The sequence below is a fragment of the Argentina silus genome (assembly GCF_951799395.1).
Source record: "Argentina silus genome assembly, chromosome: 13".
Taxonomy (NCBI): Eukaryota; Metazoa; Chordata; class Actinopteri; order Argentiniformes; family Argentinidae; genus Argentina; species Argentina silus.
Genome location: NC_139667.1, coordinates 10210141 through 10229930, shown reverse-complemented (window position 1 = coordinate 10229930; position 19790 = coordinate 10210141). Strand labels below are relative to the sequence as shown.

The window sequence follows — 19790 nt, the reverse complement described above, 5'->3', positions numbered from 1 at the left end:
TCCGTTTCCCGGTGAAGACTCCTCTAACCCTGCCCACTTTTTTTTTTGTTTGCTCTGCAGATGACATCACGGCTTTATATATTCCCGTTGCTTTTTCCTTCCCTCCCGTCTCTACCAAGCACTCAAGCAATTGAATAAGACAGGCAAAGGGGTTCACAACTATGATTTTGTAGCTGTTTCGAGCTTCTGGAACATCGGAGAAGAAAACGGTTTCGGTTGCGTGGACGGCTGCACCAGTAGACCACTGGTCGAGCGGCTTTGTGGTCGACTTTCTCCCCAGCTCTTGTGTGAGAAGAACAGCGAGCTTCCAGCTGGCCCACTCGCCTTTTTCCTCGAAAAAGCGGTTATCCGAATACTGCGTAAAGGGGTGGCGAAGAAGACCGAGTAATAATTGGCTAACCCGTCGGGAGTGGAAAAATAAGAGCTATTTCTTTTGGGAAAAGTTACTAAAAGTTCATCATGTCTCTTTCGGTACCTCAGAACGGAGTGAAGGGCGATAACGAGCCCGTTATTGAGCTCTTTGTGAAGGTAAGTTCTGACGGGCTTTGAGAAGGCGCAGCTGTCTGTCGCATTGAGAAAAAGTTTGGTTTTCTCAACCGTTTTGGTTCATGGTAAATAAGTGAACATTTTCGTTAACGGTGCAAAACAAGAATCATATAGTTCTCGGGCATGGTTAATTTCCAAAAATGGGAAAGCTATTTTCTTCAGAACCGGGGACAGTTGAAAGGGGTTGTGCCCCCTGATGTAGAACACCATTTGGTTTTAGTTAGTTGTTTGTACCTTTTGCTCCGACACCACCTACTTAAAGCAAAGGTGTCAAATAACTCATAGATAAACGTGTTTTATTTGTAAGAATATAAGACCCTCCTAGTTTCCCTCTGGCCATGTGGTCCATAGCCCAATGTCAGTCGTGAGAGAAGGGCGGATACGTCTTTTCCCCATAGTGACAGAGAAATAATGCACCATTTGTTGGAAATGTGCTGTGGTTTTATTATATCCAAGGTGTTGGGCTTGACAAGCTAGGGTTCGTCCTGGCATACTATCAATGTAACATGGACATCATTTCTACATGCTACGTTATAGCACCAGGTGGTGGTTGAAACAATGTAACGGTTTAATGTAATAAATACAGGATGTCCGTTCAGCTCAGTGGTCCGGTCAATGGAGGATAAGGCTTGGGAAGGAGGAGGTGATAAGTGTCAGATAATGAGAAAATGGATGGTGTCTATAGAGACACATACGATTTGAATACATTTAGGTGTACACTGTCCTCACCAATCACATGACACACCGGACCATAGCCTTCAGTATGTGAAGAGGTTCAGGGTAGGCTCATACTGATGGTGCAGTGCAACATTTAGTAAAAAAACATCTTAAAAGCTTTAAAGAAGTGATGAACGCCGTGAAAGTAGGCTAATTGTTCAGTGAAAGGGAAGGAAACATTTTGCTGCAGGGCAACATTCTGTCGTCAAAGGAAGGGGGGCTACCCTCCTCTCTCCTCTATGAAGCAGGCAGCTACGCTATATTGTCCGTCATCTCATCCGTTTAGCTCAGTTGTAGTTCCTACCAAGCTCTTAACTTGTAAAGTACTGATTGACACCTGAGCTTGTTTTTACAGTATGAGAAAGTGTGCGATCCCTGGCTTCAGGGGCTGATATCTGACGTGGTATTGAATTCAAATGTTTGATAGGGTCCCAGACCCCCTGCTCGTGATCTGAGAACAGTTTTTTTTTCTTTTCTTCTGCCTGTTGCTCTACAGAGCGGGAAAAGAGGAGTTGTAGAGGGAAACAGGGAAATGGGGGTGGGACCCTGGGGAAACGGAGGGGCGTGGGAGGGGGGTTATGGGGGCCTGAATTCAATTAGTTGAACACGTCACCGGCCCGGGGGTTTGCAACCAAACTTAACTAGTGATGTAAGCGCATCCGTCCAAGCCGTGTTTCACCTTTGATTAGGATCACTTCTGGTTATGATGTAGGCAGTGATTTGTGTCATGTGGTTCAGTTCTGAATTAAAACCAGTCCGCTTTATGCTCTGTCAGATTATCTATCTATTGAGATCTGGCTAAATTTGACGTGAACACATTCAGTGAGTCTCAGCACCTCACAGCAGCTTACGAGAGAGACTTGGTATTATTGAAAGAAAAATGCTAAACATTCTGGTTTATGACAGACGGGTAGTGAACTCGGGTCAAGCCTTCCTGTGTGTCTGCCCTAAACCGCTCTGCCTCTATCAGTCTAGGGTCACTCAGTTTGTTTCTGTCAGACATATAGGAGCTCTCTCCCTCTCTCTCTTTGTTCTCCTTCACTCACAGAGGATCCTAGGCGTCCTGGAGAGAGGCCTTTTGTTGAGAGAGGATAAGTGTTTTGCATTAATAATCCTGGGCTGTTTGCCTCTGTCCACTGTGGCCTCTCATGGCAGAATGGATGACCGGGACATGTGAGTCAGAGACAGCTAGTGAGCTTCCTCAACCAGCCTCCTCTCACTGCCTACAGGACCTGTTACATCATCCCAGGAGGCTCAACACATGTGGCCACCTCCCTCCTCCCCCCACCCCTCCTTCTGTATGTGTGCTGTGTGCTCTGTCTGTGCTGCGCTTGTGTACAGAAGCTCAGCCCCATTGTGTGTCTGTGTGTCTCTGTCAGTGTGTGCACAGTGTCAGTGAGGCTCTGATGTATGGCCTGTCCTGTTCCTCTCTCTGCTCTGTCGTACAGGCTTGTTCGCATCCATTATTGATTGCCCCAGGATGTCCATCATTGTTCCCGCTCCGTGAGCTTCAAACACAGGCGCGTGAGACAATGAGACGGGCATGGGCGTTGCCATGGGCACGCCGCAAACCCACAGCCCCTGGGAACAGCTGATAACACTCGCTGTGTTGTGCCGTGATCTGCATTGGCTAGCGAGGAGCCCCCTACTGCTTCCTGAGCCCCACTCATCATCACCTGCCTGAACACCTGAGCTCTCCCTATCAGTCCGGACGCAGAGCAGACTTAATGTCTGACCCACTAAAAGAAGCTGACCGAACCTGATATGCGATGAGGTCACAAGGTTATTGCCCGCTTTAAATCTACGGTCCACAATGTTGACTGCTACTCTGCCAGATCACCATGGAAACATTTTGGATTGTTTTGCATCACTGTAGAGGAGTGCTCTCGACTGCGAGAGGTGTGTTGCTGTTGGGCTCTGTGGTATTATTTCAGAGTGAGACTGACGTGGCCTTGTGGTGAAAAGTCAACCCTTGATCTCGTGTCATTCAGCAGATTAATTATTGTCTCACAAGGTGGCACGTTGAGAAGTGTGTATTCTTTGGCCTTGTTGATCCTAGTGGGCTGATCATGAGCGGCTTACATCTTCCTCTCCTCCTCGCAGCTAAATTGGGTGGTTTGAAAACAAACCGTAGAATATGTTCAGACATATGGCTGAAATGAATAAACTAGAATTGCATGATTTGGCCCAGAGGATGAGAACATTGAACTGCAAGGGATTAGAGTGATATTCATGTGATTACCGATAAACCCTTCAAGACCTCCATAGTTCCATCTTGGTGCCCCCACATCCAACCCCACCCCATGCAGTATTACTGCCTAATTTAATTGGAGTCTCATCCTCTTCCCTGAAGTCGTCCAAGGGAGGTCTAACCGTCCGCATGTTCCTTCTTATTGATTTCTCTACTAACTGAGTGAATTAAACAGAGCATTTCTGGTGAAAGCGGTTGAGACTCGGCGAGGGAGACTCAAGCGTTGTAACAGATGGAGCCAGCTAGCATGTGACCTGAATGACCAAGTAGTCGTTATTAACTTCCTCTTAGTAGACTGCACCATTCATCATGTGCACTGATCACTCCAGTATTTTTAAAGGGCCCTCCAGGTATTCCCTTAGAAGCACAAGAACCGAATCACAGTTTCTGCTTTTCTGCGTGGAGTGTGATCATGTGTTCTTGTTAGTTACTGTATGGAGTAGGAAGGGAAGGAATACTGCTGAGTCTGCAGAAGGCTCCAGTGAAGACAGGCTTTATCTCCAGTTCTGTTTGCAGCATGTCTCTCTGCTCGTAAGTGTACCCAAGGACACTGTATGGCGTGTACATGTACCATCCCCTCCTGCCAGGAGAAAGGGCATTGCTAGTAAAGGTCTAAAGTGATCCATTCTTATGGCCCATGGCTGGAAGGCAGGGGGCCTGTCTGTGTTTCTGTGTGCTCTGTGAATCATGTGGAAACCATGGTGACGGAGCCCAATAATGTACCAGACAGTCACTGTTTTTTTGTTGTTGACCAGAAGCCCTGCAGGGATGTAGGAGAACATCCTCAAGGTCAAAGACTTCTCCTTTATATTCAGGCCGGAGGCACTTTCAGGAAAGAGCTGCTCATGTTCAGTTCTCTCTTCTTGTCTGTGTGACTCTGTCATGTGAGGTCTGTTATCGTGGGATGGTGAGCTTAGTAGTTTTGAATGAGAAAGAAATGGAATAGCTTTCATAGTGATGTCAGAAACAGGCACTTTTTTTTATTATTTGTTTTTTTGTAAATCTCTTGCTTAACTGCTTTACTCCATTGGCCACTGCCAAATGATGGCAATGTTGAAATTGCCTAAAATGCTAGATCTAGAGTTCCACTCTCTGTATGCATGGCAAAACATAATCAAAGGTTAACCTAGAGTAGAAATATGAAGTGTAGCGCAACCCATCACATGATCTCATGAACCCTTGACAACTTACCTCTTCAACAACACAAGTATTAAGAGGTGTCCTCGACCTGTCTTTCTGTATATCAGTCTCAATTAGCTTCCTCTTTGCATATTGGCTTTCAACTTTGAAGAAAACGTTCTTCTCTCACTTGAGTGACATTGAAAGCTGTTGAGAATTGCCTGTGTTATTGTAAAATCAATATAGCAGTTTATTTTCCACAAGCACTATTGTACTGCTGCAGTCAGCATCATGAGTTAGGGGACAAAGATTAATGGTCTTTTGCTTTTCTGCAGCGCTGAAGCTGTGAGCTGTCTGTTAGCTCTGAACTGTGGACTTGCTGCTGCAGCACCTGGGCTCATAACAACATGATTAAAACTCTGCCAGGACTGGGCTATGGCCCAATGGACCCAGCAATGTACCGCACCAGCAGCTTGGGGAGAGAGCTGATTGTTATGGTTTTCCAGAAACTGTAGCCCAGTTTTGTTAGATATTTCAATGGCCCTTTTGCATACGATATGAGGAATGTTCAACAGCTGGGTTTGAAGTTGAACTATAATTCCTGGAACCCTTTTGCTTCTCTTGCTCTGTGAAATATGTATTGCGTGCTCATGCCATCCTGTGCAGAGGAAAGGCTTGGTGCTTGTTAGGAGGAGGAAGAGGACATTTCATTCCCACTGTTCCTAAGGAAGCCCAGTCCTAATGAGGCATTTCTCCTGCAGACCAACGACAGGAAACAAGACTTAGTTAAAACAACACGGAACGAGGGGGGATGAAATGGGAGAGAAACCGGGAGGAGAAAGGGAGAACATGGAGAAGGTTCAGGATGCATGGGGAAAGGGCGTCATTGAGACATGATTAGCAACAGAAACACAGAACTTTACAGATCAGGTTTACAGACAGAAGTAGGCTCTAACATAGTTTTCACCCCTCTTACATCATTTCTACTTTAAGAGGGGTCCTCCACCTCAGAAATGCAGGGGAATCGACCCGCAGGCAGTGTAACACAATCTGCCTCAACACAATCTACTCTGCTTATGTTTCACGCGCCGCCTCCGTCCTCAGAGTGACACGGGCGTAAAATGAGCATCGACCAGCTAAGCCCCCAGCGTAGATAACCCCCCATGCTATCTGAACACAGAGGATAGGGTAGCAGGATTCTAATGTGACCCGTCGCTCCGTCAACTCAGCAACAGTGTAGTCTCCACACCTTGAAGATCCATCACATAGGGTCTTTCCTGGCATTGAAAGCCTAGCAGTAGGCTTCCAATGTCACTGGAGGAACTGATCCAGCCACTGGCTAAATGACACTGTTGTAAGGTCATTCTGCTATTCAACGTATACTGACAGGTTTCACAGCAATTTGTTTGTGTAAGTGTTTGTCTCAAGCAGTCGTCATGTTTCTGTTTATGAGTAGGCCTACGTAAGCTTTTTTGGGCCTTTTTCGTCTGCCAAACTGGATTCCATCCAGTATAGAATTGAGAGAATAGGCTGTAGGTCAATGGTGGAAAGTCTGGGGCTCGGGCCCAATTGGACCCACCGTGGGTTTAAAATGAGCGATGAGGCTACTGTTTGTTTGTGTGGCCATGGTACAGGCTTTGCTGCCATGCAGATCTGGCAAACGCCCATAGCTTTGTGGGGCGAGGACTAGCTCAGAGTGGTCTAGACGGCAGACTTCTCCTCAGGGAATCACTCCACTTTTCATCAGCTTTGATGGCATGTATAAAGGCTAAATGTTGAATTTTAAGAGCACCGTGTGTGTGTGTGTGTGTGTGTGTGTGTGTGTGTGTGTGTGTGTGTGTGTGTGTGTGGAGGGAGAGGGGGGAGGAAGGGGGATGCAGAATGTGTCTCTGAGTCATCTGTCTGAGGTCTGTTATTGTGTAAGGAGGTGGAGGCTAGTCACAGCACATTCAGACTTCAGTGCGGGGCTTTGTTTGTGTTGGAACACACACTTCAAACAGTCAGAGGGTGGTAGTCGTTTCATCCTCACTTCTCCTGCCCATCTGTCTCTTTCTCTTCCTCCCTCTCTTTAACCTGTCTTGGTATTTTCTCTTCACTGTTCACAACATCTCATCAACTCTGTCTCCCATTTTTTGGGGATTCCATCAAGGCCTAGCCTACGCTGTCATTTTCTGCTCTTCTACCTTGCCTGGAACTGTCACATTAGTGATGCCTTACAGGTATCTAACCCAAGCCTGCTACCACCTCAGCTGTTTCCAACCCCTCAGCCAATCATTTCCTTCTACACCTGGAGTTCTACACTGCAGGTCTAACTCCTCTGATGTGTGTCCCAACTCAGTGGGCCTGTGTCTGGGTGAGGGTAGGTTTCCACTCCCTGACGTCCACATGAGTCACCAAGGTGTGATGCGTTACCCTTCCCGTAGGGCCTGACTCCTCTACACTCACACCCCCCCCTCCCTGACCCAGCCCAGTCCCCTGACCCAGCCCAGTCCCCTGACCCAGCCCAGCCTGCATGCCAGTCTGAGGAGGAGGAGGGGGGGGGGGGGGGGGATGTTGCCATGACGCAGCGGTACCCTGCCCTTCCTAGAGGACATTCCTCCAGTGTTGCGGGGTGAGAAGGCAGCACTTGTTTGCCGCCAGCTCCATATTGGGTAAAAGCCTGAACTTGAGCCCACCCAAATTAGACTGGAGTGGCGGGGAGCGCACCAACCGTCATGTTACTAAAATTAGCCCTGGGGCAGAGAACGGGAGAACTCTCCACAGCCAAAACAATAGACCATGCTCCTGGAACTCTGGTCTCTCACCACTCTGGTGGAGTGGAGGGGTTTGGCCTCAATGATGAGGGCTCGTTGAAATAGATTATTTTTATTACAAACAAACGGATTGAAAAGGCCTGGCTGGTAATTTAGACTACAGTAAAGTGCGGGTTAGTGAGAGAGAGAGGCTGAGTGGGGTAACTCAGGAGTTTATTGCCGTGATGTTCCCAGTTGTAAAATGTTATGGGACGTGCGAAGTGCTGAGTATCCAGTAAGGCAACAACAGTATGCTGAAGATAATTAGGTGATTGTTTCGAGCCTCAGGACAGTCATTCTTACACCGTTAGCTCCATGACCAGCGGGAGGGGGGAAGTTGTGTCATGTCTCATGACCACACCAGCGGTGACGTGGCAGTATGGTGTGTGTCCTATGACCGAGCCACTGACTGACTGAGGTCCCCTTGTGTCCCTGTCCCTGAGCTACTGTGTGTGTGTCTGTGTGTGTGTGTGTCTGTCTGTGTGTGTGTGTGTGTGTGTGTGTGTGCGCGCGCGCGTGCACATTTGTTGTCTCAGGTTCCCTCATTAACGCTACCGTAGCTAAGTTAGTCATAGTCAGCTGTTGTAGCAGATGACACTGTGTTTGATACAGGCCTATTTAAAGCCTGAGTGAACTCTGGGGAATTTGTGTGGAATATGATGCAATCGTTAGCAAGCCCTTCCTCATTTTAACCCTTTTATCATCAAGGGTGATTAATGTCGCCAACGTCAACATTCTAGAGTGCCAAGGTGAGTCTAGAGTGACTTTATTCACCAAACATGCATAAATTACGATGCTTCATTTTCTAGGCAATCAAAGTATTGTTGCTAGGTAAATACCACATAAAACACTTGGCACTCTAGGTGGTGAGTGTTCTGGAATTCTTTGGCAGTTGGTGAGTTAACATGAGGAAAAGTAATAAGGTAACAGGATTGTGCTAAGTCTTGTGAATGACACACCCGTTTGGTCACACTTGTAAGTACGTGTGAATGATGTTTCTCTTTCCATGTTAAAGCTGAAATGACGATGACTGCTGAATCACAGAAGCTGGTTTGTTTTCCCAAAACCAAAAATAAACTCACCTCCAGTGGGATCTTATAACGACCATATAAGGTGCTACCCCGAAATCATGTCTTACCTCATTTGAAATGTATTATTTTTTTTATATTATTATTTTTATCCAGTGACATGGAAAGAACTCTCCACAAACAAAAGAGCTCTGTGCTGCCTCTGTGACTCTGGTCTCCATAAGGAGCTCTGTGTCCACACTTCAAGATGTACCCCTGCTGAGACGCTGCTAACTCCAGAGGGGACGGTGTCTGAACCAGTTCTCAGAGGCTGAGCTAAGCTATGTTTCATGATGCCATTAAAAAGCTTAGATAAATAGGCTAGTGGCAGCCTGTCTACGTGTCTACAGCATATCACTCCTGCTTTCTTTACTTTGGTGAATGCTTCTTATTTTTCCGTTGTCTACTGGCACTTAGTTTACTGTGAGAAGGCCAGAGCACCTACACACACACATCACAGTGTATGTGTGTGCTCAAGGACATACACACACACACACACACACACACACACTCTGCATCTGGCATTCAGCATCTCTGGAGGTTATTTAATGTGTAAGGCAGACTACTGTTTCGTACTGAATCAATAAGAAGAAAAACAGATTTTCTGGGGTTAAGTGACTAAATGCGTACGGTTCACTGTGCTACACCCTGTTGAGTCAGTTTGGCTACGGGGAGTTGAGTGTGTGTGTGTGTGTGTGTGTGTGTGTGTTAACGAAGCAGCTGTGCTAGAGGAGACGCAGCAGAGGAAACGCACAGCTTCAAGTATCTTCATTTAAACAAAACCAAGCGCCCTCCTCGGTTGGACTAGCAGGACATTTCTGAAATAGTTTCTGCCCCCCTGCTTCTACTGAGGGGCCCAGGATTGGGGGAGAGGGGCAGGGGGGAGTGTAGAAGGAAGGAGGGGGGAGAGAGGGAGGAGGGGGAGCAGCACACTGCCTCTGATACTAATAATGCTCTGAAGGGTGTGGCTTCTTCTCTGCTTTCTATCCCCTCTCAGTCCTCTCCTCCCTCCCTCCCTCCCTCCCCTTCAACCGCTCTTTTCTATCCTTATTGTCTTCTCCATCTCCTTACTTATTTCTGCTAACACCACCAATCATCTCTCCTGTATGTTTTTCCTCCCCCACCATTAACCTCCTCTTCCTATCTCTCTGTCCCCCCCACCACCCCCCTCTCCCTCCCTCTCTCTCTGCCTCCCTCCCTCTCTCTGTCTCAGAGCAGGCGGGCTCAGTAGCAGGGCTCTCTGGAGCTGTTTGATATCTTTGTCCCTGGCAGAGGGCTGCTGCTGCAGTCTCCAGTGGATAGGATCAGTGCCATGAGAGAGAGAGATTCTCAGCTGTGTGGCCGTCCCTCTGACCAGGAGCTCTGGAGCCTGACCAGATGAGGTCACCCCAAAAGCTGCTCACTCCATTACTGTATCCTCATCTTAGAAAGGAAGAAAGCCATGTTCTTTCATATGCCATTTTGTCCTTCACAACGTGACCCTGTTCAAAACAGATACCTGTGTGAAAAGGTAATCCCCTCTCTCGGTTGTACTCGACGTGTCTTGCGTGTCTGGCTATCGCCATGGTAACAGTCACCGATGTCGCCTTCTCATTTCCACCCTTGACTCATAGTCACCCACATGAAGACGTCTCTCTCCATCGGGAGTGTTGTTATGGGGAATATAAAGATATTAAACCACTGATATCGTCCCACGCGCAGCCATCAACCACTGGCCTCTCTGTGATGGCCCGAGGTTCCACATTTACGAGCAAACGCCCTTTCTGAGGCAGGGATCGAACCATAAAGGGATATCTCATCTAACAAAGGCTGTGATTTAATCCAACCTTTTCAGATATTGAATTCAGTCAGGACAACAGAGGAACATCAGGTCTGAGCCAGCCAGCCAGCCAGCCAGCCAGCCAGTAGAGAGATCACACAGAGACAACACACTGGGCCTCCAGAGAGGAAAACACCAGAGAGGGGCCGATAGCCTGTACACACCAGCAGGGTGCCACTGGAGAGAGACGGAACATTCTGGAACAAAGTCCCCTATTCATCAGAGGACATATCAGGACAAAGCCTCTGCTATTTCAGGAGGAAAATAGTAAAACAAACATTAAAGATAATAGTTTAATTCTGTTTCTTTGTCTGTTCATGTGTTTTTAGTTTGATTGTGGCGGGGTCTGTTTTGTGCTTGTAGAAGCACAGAGTTTAGCTTGATGGGTCGGTACCACTTCATAAGGACTAGGGTTGTCACGTTAACCTCTCCCTAACTTGGCACAAGTTTGTCAGTCCATAACTCAGAACATGGTGGCATGCTATTTTAATTAGTGGGAGCTTGCCTTTAGCATTGCAGAGAGAGAGAGAGCGAGAGAGAGCTGGGGAGGAGGGAAATATGAACATACTGTATACAAAGTGATAGACAGGAGGAGAAGCAGAGGCATTGAAGGAAGAGAGTACAGCCCTTGAGAGAAGACTTGCTACAGTTATAGACTCAGTGAGGGGATTAATTCCATTCCTCAATGCTTGAGTGTCCTTCAGTGCCAGTCCTCCTGAATGGATGAATACTGGGCATTCTTCAGAAATGAACTGGCTTGGAGGACAATGGCATTCCTCTGTGAGCTCACCGTCCCCATGGAAGACTCCATCACCAGTTGTGGTAATCTGTAATAGCAAAATACATTGATAATTAAAATGAATGTTGATGAGGCTTATGCTTGAGTTGATCCTCTCCAAAAGACCAAGTGGATTGGATGGAATACATTTTAGTAACTAAGAGTGACTGACAGTGTCATGTGTTTTGCAGCACAAGTTGCCTCCCTCAAGTGAATAAGACCTTTTCATTGGTGTCTTGAAAGAGTCGATCAACTTTACCTTGTGGCACTTTTATGATAACAAGAAGCACAAAGCACAAACTCAGAAAGAGCTGGTAATGTAGCCTATTTACCAGGACTCAAATCAAAGACCACTGGCGTGCTTACACAAGCATTATCTTTAGTCATGAATATTGCATTTCACTTTGCTAATGAGTAATAACCCTATACATGCCTTTACGCATATTAATAGTGCATGAGGGAAGGGTAGATGCATTAACTACTCAAGCCAATGTGTTATTTACCACCTTTACCACCTCAGCCTCTCTTCCTCCCCCTTCTCTTGACTCTCTCTCACTCTTCCATACAAATACTATGCAGTGTAAGCTGGTGCATACTAGTACTGAAGAGCCTTTATTGAGAGTTCGAGGTGTAAGAAAGGGAGGGCTGAAGTGTGGAATAGCTGGTGATAGTCTGAGATCTCTGCTGTGTTTATAGGAGTGCCCAGTGTTTACACTATCCTCCTCACTGCCTTCCATTTCCTGCTGGGAGCCGAGTTATGGCTGTATACATCATTATTCACACACACACAGTAGTTCCTCATGCAGTAGAGGTGAAGTTGTCTGATCTATTTTGGGTAGCTGTGAATTTCCCTCGTCGATGGAGGTTAATTTGAATCAGCGTAATTCTTTCACACAGCCAGCAAATGATTTACAGAGGGCTGGACTTGACCCACCCATGTCTCAGTCTCTTGTTTGGGTGACATGATGTCATTGTTTTTAAAATAATTTAAATAAAAGATGATGCCTCCAATGTGATGGACAAAGCACGCTGGCTTCACTTGGCCGACATCTCCCTCTCCTCCCACTCAGTCTTTGGCCGAGTCTCTGTAGGTCAGTCTAGCGAATGAGGGAACAAGAAGCTGTCCTCCTGCTCTCAGTCACTTTGAGGGTTTCTGTTACACTTGGCTGCTGGCACCGTGGATTCATGGAGACTCTAGTAGAAGTGTGCTAAAGCGTTTGAAGCAGAAGGGTCAGCTCTCTCTCTCTCTCTCTCTGGGTCTCTGGGAGCCAGGCCTCTAATCTGTGTGAAAGAATCATTGTCTGCTCCAAATAGGTCTGCTCCGGGTGAGTGCTGTAAAACACCCGTGGGCTTAGCAGGTTGTGCAACAGGGATCTGATAATATCAGCGTATCAAGACCTTTTCCATTTAAGAATCAAACTGTGACTCGATTGTGATCAGCCTGCGAGACCCATTTTAGATGCCGTTAGATCTGCTCTCTGTCAGACATCTTGGATTTTTGAGTTCTAATCCATGTACGGTCGTGGTATTTCCTTTTTTATCTGTGCGATCGACTCCTATAAGGAGAAAACACATCACATCCCTTAACAGTTTCCTCTTGGCTTTGCTGTAATACCATATGGTATTATGTTCCGTTATCCATAACTTGTGCTACTGGTCATGTAATCTTACCTAATATCTCCTCTCTCTCTCTCTCTGTCAGGCGGGGAGTGATGGTGAGAGCATCGGGAACTGCCCGTTCTCCCAGAGACTCTTCATGATCCTGTGGCTGAAGGGCGTGGTCTTCAACGTCACCACGGTGGACCTGAAGAGGTGAGTGTACAAGACTCCCACCACACCACACCGGCTCACTGCAGGCCAGGGGAGGGCCTCTCCTCTCCTCTCCTCTCCTCTCCTCTCTTCTCCTCTCCTCTGTCATCGCCTCCCACAGCTTTTCTGGGCTCTCCACAAAGACTTTAGTGGCTCAGCCAGAACCTTTTGATCCAGCCCCACCTTAAACAGGCTCACCGCCCCGACTGCTTATTTGGTTTTCCCATGACCTTTCCCAACCCCGCAGAAATCTGGAAAATAAACAAGCTCCTTTCCTGAGCGGCTATTTGAGGTTGTGCTCACTTCGTCCCTAGATTTGGGGGGGTAACATGTTATTTTTCAAGCTCCTAAATCAAAAGCGGGATCAAAACGGATCATCTTCTCCTCCCAAAGCAATTATGAACACTATTTAGCCTCGGCTGCAGCAGAAACTTTCTTCCCCACACGTCTTCCAATGCTGCCAGCTCCTTACCCCACCATTATGTCTCTGTGTGAGTCATCTAAAGACTTCCTGATTGGTTTTCCATTTTCCAGGCCAAGCTTGCAGTTGGCATACGTCTGATTATTTTCAGATATGGTCAAATGCGACTCTTAATTTCCACGGGCCTTTCAGCATTTCAGTTTGACTCAGACACTGTGCAGGCTCCCAGATAAAGTGTTGCAGAGGGGAAACACTCACTCACACAGATGCTTCTTCATGGCTGAGCAACTACTCTCCTGGGAAGACCTCTGAAACAAAACTAGATGGAGTACGCCGTTTAAACTTTACCTTCTCATCTGTCTAGAGGCACAGGGGTGTAGTGAGTGTACGTGTGTGTCTGTAAATGGGTTTGCCCACGCACACACATGAGTCTTGAGGCCGTGTAACATGAAACGAGCTAGCAGAGGTCTTGTAAAAGGCATTGGACGATGTCCGCCCACTTAACAGTGTCTGTTTTCCCCCTCTCTCGTCAAACATGTCTTTGTTCAGCTGTTGTGACCACGTACTGCTCTGCTCTTTTTTTTTTTTTTTTTTAATGGACTGATAAAGGCTTAGTTTCCATACGTATAGTATGGTACAGTGTGGGATCTCTGGTTAACAGAAGGGGCCAACGTATTGCACGAGGGAGTTTTATTTTATTGCACAATGGAAACTAAGAACCGTGGACTTCAGTTCTAACCAATGTGCCGTGGTTTTCGATATTCCATCGGGAAAGATAGATTATTAAGTTTATTCAATATTTTCTATTGTCTTGTGTCCTTGCCATGGAAAACCTGGCAAAAAAGTCACTTTTGGCTTTATTCTATGAATAACATTTTGTGCGATTTAAATCATTTTTAGTTCTTGAGAGAATGCATTCAACCCCCACATAGGGGGGGAGAGGTCCTTTAGTACTGAAAGAGTGCTTCCTGTGCTCATGCCAAAGATGTGAAGTAACTTCCTGTTTTGGTGCCCCTGGACTGGTTGGTCCCTACTGAACTGTACGAGCCTGCCGTTTTCACGTCTCCCTCTGAAGGGACATCTTAACTTCTGCATACTGTGTACACTGTTCTACTGCATGTTAGCAGTCCGTATGGATGGATCAGTTCCATCCCTGTGACAATGGGCTGTTCTCTGCATCAAAGAGAATGCACTCCTATTGGAGTATTTACCTCAAAGAACTATTCTTGATGTTGTAAGGGGCCAGTTCTGTACAGTTTGTTGTGGTTTTGCTCTTGGTGTGTAAGACAATGATCAGGTCTTTATGGAATATGAAACATGAAGTGCATTGTGTTGACAGGTCATTCATCACACATTCATCATGTGCATCATCATATCTCACCTCCCAGAGATGTCTGGAACACGACGTGCTCTCTCTCAGAGGAATGCTGTGACACACACACACACACACACACACACTCACACGTTCACACACACACACAGGACCTTGTGCTGCTCAGTTTGAGGGAGGAGGGACGGAGAGATCTGGAACAGTCATGTATGGAACAGCACATTGTATCCCTCCCATGCAGAGGCCACAGCCCCCTCCACTGACCTGAGAGAGGAATACACAGGCCACTGCCCATACAGCCTATAATGGCAGAATGATTGTTATTGTTTGAATCCCAGATTGCCCCTTTAAACAAAGTGGTCTCCCCGCCACTTTTTTTGGTAAACAGCTGAGGGATGGGACTGGAGAAATGTAACGACTCTCATTCATAGACAGAGCTATAGATACAAGAACTGACCATTCATGAGATTGTTTACATACAATTCAGTGAAACAAGCTTATATTTGAGGTTCTGATGGGGTAAGACAGTTGAATTAAGCTCATGAGGCATTTATAAGTTATACTTTTCAGGAATCAATGGCTATATAGCACTCATTTAAAAGTCCAAAAATGTATGTACGAATGCCAGATTTTGAATGATTGTTGAATTGTTCTTTAAGAGTAGGCCGAAACCAGTCACTGAGTATGACACTTCACTGTGTGATAGGCTAGTGAGTGATCAGTGATGGCGCTGGTTTTCTGTCCCTCTGTTCTAAGTGTCATCAGATGTCCGCTAAAGGCCATCTCTCTCTCTCTCCTCTCGGTCCTCAGGAAGCCAGCGGACCTCCAGAACCTGGCCCCAGGCACACACCCACCTTTCATCACCTTCAACGGGGAGGTCAAGACGGACGTCAACAAGATCGAGGAGTTCCTGGAGGACGTCCTCAGCCCACCCAAGTGAGTGGTCCGCCTGTCTGTCTGTCTATCCGTGTGTCTGTCTGCCCCGCCCGTTCACCACTGATCCTATGAGTACACACTGCACGCTTCTAGTCTCTGCTTGTGCCAGATTGATTTAAATAGGTGTGTGTGTGTCTGTGTGTACACAGATACACCAAGCTTGGCGCCAGACACCCCGAGTCCAACACTGCTGGGATGGACATCTTTGCCAAGTTTTCAGCCTTCATTAAGAACTCCAAACCAGATGCCAACGAGGGTGAGCTTCCAATCCTCACAATGGAACTATACTGATAGGACACACACACACACACACACACTGAGGTGAGTGCTAGGAGAGGACCAGTACCCAGTCTTCATTTGTGTCACATAGCCGCAGGGAGAGAGTGGTGCGGTTGCTAGGCGACAGCGGTAGCCCTGAGGTGATTGGCTGTGTGGGACCTAACACAGGAACACAGGGCTTTTGTTTTCTGGGGTGGCCAGGCCTCTCTCTTCTCTGTCCCCAGTCCTGCCCCTGTCCCCAGCCCCCACCTCCATGTCACCGGACTGTGCTCTCTAGAAAAAGAGAGAGAAGCCAACAGTGAGGAATATAATGGATACAAGCCCAAAGCCTGGTGCACATCCACTGATGGGTTTGGTTTAACAAGGAAAGCATGCCGTGGCTCAGATAAACAGTCCTATCAAACCCAGCAGATAAGATAACGCTGGCGTGATCTAGAAACGCATCCTTGGCTGACATGTTTTATTATTTTACTAGACCGTAAATTTACAACCCTTGTATACAAAAGCTTTGTCTGAGAAATATTGTTTTTTTTATACTAGACTGAGAAATATTGGCTGCTGTTATCACTGTCTTTTTACTGTGTACTGTGTTAAATCCAGAGGAGGCTGGTGGAGGCGGAGGGCTCGTAATGAATGGAATGAGGTGTGTGTGTGTGTGTGTGTGTGTGTGTCTCTGTCTGTGTGTGTGTGTGTGTGTGTGTGTCTGTGTGTGCGTGATGCCGCTCCCCATTCCATTCCATTCCATTACGATGAGCCCGCAAGCTGTTAATGACAGATTCATGTCCCTGGGTATCTTAGCGTGGAGGGCTACTCTCCACCTTGGAGAAATATTGACGCACCGTGGTGGAGGGCACTGAATACCTTATGGGCCTTATGTCAACACTGGTTTAATGCCCAAGGTCATATCTGAATGATAAGCATGCCCCATCTACTGAGAGAGGCCTGCTTTAATGACAGCTACACTGTGAAACACACCTCATACATACTCGTAATGTTATCCTATGAGCGTACTCTCTCTCTCTACACTCGACTGGTGTTGTCAGGCTTTGTAAGATGATGCAGTTATTCAGTAATCAAGAGTCTTAACCTCTGCTATCGATGTCTGTTTGCACAGCACAGACCATTCCTTATTTGGGGGTCCTATTAGAAAACTTGGAACCAAGAATGACTGTCAAAGTAGTATCGCTGACTAGGAAATGCTGCCCTCGTGTGGCACGCTTCAGAACGGTCTCTTACGGAGCCGGTTTGGGAGCTGTGCCCACGATATGATTAAGCTCCTCATTATCTCCCTTCTCAACCCTGCTTAAAGTCCCATTTTGCACCCTTCATTGCTGCAATCGGCTTTTCAGCTCCCGATTTTCACACCCTTCCTCCCCACCGTTCAAGTACACAGGCTCTCATGGATGATGAAGTGATTTGTATTGAGTTGTTGTTGAGATGCCGGACTCGCCCGTGTCTGTGCGTGGTCTTTATCGAGTTGCGCTGAGATGCTGACCCCCCCCTCCTCTGTGCTGTAGGTCTAGAACGTGGTCTGCTGAAGACCCTGCAGAAGCTGGATGAGTACCTGCGCTCTCCGCTGCCAGACGAGATCGACCACAACAGCATCGAGGACGTCAAGACCTCCAGCCGCAAGTTCCTGGACGGAGACGACATGACGCTGGCAGACTGCAACCTGCTGCCAAAGCTCCACATCGTCAAGGTGACCACCTCTGGCACTGTTAACACAGGACACACACACACTCCTACACTAACGCTGAGTCAGCCGATTTCCTTATTGTCTTCAATCGTCGTGTTGCCGGCGGAAATCGTTTCTAAGAAATATTCCCAGGGCGGAAGGCGATGCCTGTGTTTGCGTAAGCAAACTTCGTACAGTATTTGCATTTTGCACGACAAGCCTCTCGAGTTGGCACAGCATGTTTTGATGCATTAAAGTTTGGGTTTGTTTTGCAACATGATCTTCAATCTCTCTCTCTCCCCCCCATCCACAGGTGGTGGCCAAGAAGTACAGAGGCTTTGACATCCCCAAGGACATGACGGCCATCTGGCAGTACCTGAACAACGCCTACACGCGTGAGGAGTTCACCAACACCTGCCCCGGCGACAAGGAGATCGAAATCGCCTACGGAGACGTAGCCAAGAGGCTGGTCAAATAAGCTCCTCTCACCCTACGTCCTCCCCCCACCCCACCCCACCCCACCCCCAGCGCTGGGACTGGTCCGTTCATCCACGAGAAAGAAAACTATGGACTCCTTTCTTCTCTCCTCATTTAGAACAAACCCAATGCATGAATCTTTTTTGTTCCTTTTTTTTTTCTTTTCTTTTTTTTTGAAGATCTCTTTTAGTTGATAAAGCGGCTCAAAGGTTACTGACTGTCCATTTTGTTTGTCCATTTTTTTTTTTTTGTCGTGATGATTGTTGCGAGGTGATATAGAGTCAGACACGTGCTGGTGTGTATCAGAGCTTCTCAGAGTTGGGAGGGTCATGGTCTACACACTCACTCCCTATAAAGTGACCTTCAAGATGACCCTCTGTTTCTACACAGGTATACGGTCACAAGCTGTTTTGTTTTTTCTATTGTCTGTTTAATATTGATTTAGCTTTTTCTAGGCTTGCTATGAAAATGTTCGTAAGTACATTATGCGGCTGATATTTTTTCCCTTTTGGCTAAGGAGGTGATTTAAACAGTGTTGATCGCTTCAGTGTTTTTTGGTTTGAATATTTGAAAGAAGGTTCATCAAGTTAGAAGCTAGGCCAAACCAGAGAGGTTGACTTATGGGTGAGAGAATGCCTTATTTTACTGTTGCGTTGCTCAAATAAATTGGAATAACTATTATTCAGGTAAGACTACCTGTTATTCATGCTCTGAAACAGTTTGTTTTTCCATGACCTTGTGGACACACATCAACGATGGATGCAGACATCCATGACAAAGCGCTCGTTAATCTCCCTCTAGGCTTTTAGAAATGTTCCTGTACCGGGTGATACTGTAGGTAAAAAAAGCTTTCACATCAGGATAGTGGAACCTGAGATCCATGGAATGATAGACTATATGTAGCTTACAAGATAATTTCAACTTGTATGGAAATATCAAGTGTTCTTCATAGCCACACATTTCGTTTCCACAAAGACGCTGACGTTGTCAATAGTACGCAAGGCTCCATCTCACCAGAAATGAAATCTGCAGTCTTTTTTTGTCTCCAATGCATGAAGGGAACTCTGTCGCCTGCGTTGTGCTGGCAGCAGTGGTAGCTTATATTACACTTCACTGACCAAAAGAAGAAGGGCACATTACTCTCACTGTGGATAGAATGACGTCTGCTATCTAAACTAGTGAAGTCAAAAAGTCTCTCTCTCTCTCTCTCTCTCTCTCGTAGCACCAGGAAGGATACTAATGTGTGATCAGGCATCAGGAAAGGTGACACTAAAGATATTTATGAGTACAGGCATAGCAGAGGAGACCAGTAATGAATCACAGGAATAAAAAAATAAAAAAAATCTCATTATTTAGAATGCTCTCAAAGGTAGTGAATGTATTCAATCATAGTTCCGAAAGTGCTTTAGTGTGAATAAAGCAAAACATATTCGTTTTTTTATTTGTTTTTATCCCCATGTTTTTCAGGCATTTGTTATGAAACAAATTTGATAAAAGGAATTGTAAATATTTGTTTTGATTGTTCAGAGTTCAACGTGTAACTTTTATACAGTCGTTAGGGTTAGATTTGGGGTTAAATAGGCCTTTTTTACCTGCTTGGGTTTTAATACTAGAAACATCTTCTGGCCTTTGTTTTTCTCTTGCCCCGTTTGCAATACTTTTTTTTCAAAAATCACTGCATTACGACGTGTATGTCAATGTACGAAGAAAAGATCCAGGCTCTCATGGCGTTTTTAACAATATTTACAGAATTGAAATAAACCTCTTATTGGCA

The 19790-nt window shown here is 46.4% G+C and overlaps 1 protein-coding gene across 1 annotated transcript; it reads left to right on the top strand.

Annotated features, from left to right (window-relative positions):
* The first annotated feature begins 115 nt into the window (after nucleotides 1-115).
* On the top strand, nucleotides 116-19790 carry clic4 (chloride intracellular channel 4). Its single transcript, XM_083683825.1, has 6 exons — nucleotides 116-528; nucleotides 12792-12901; nucleotides 15460-15585; nucleotides 15735-15841; nucleotides 17382-17563; nucleotides 17853-19790. Exons 1-6 carry the CDS (start codon nucleotides 460-462, stop codon nucleotides 18015-18017), a joined length of 759 nt encoding a protein of 252 aa, XP_083539951.1. The 5' UTR covers nucleotides 116-459; the 3' UTR covers nucleotides 18018-19790.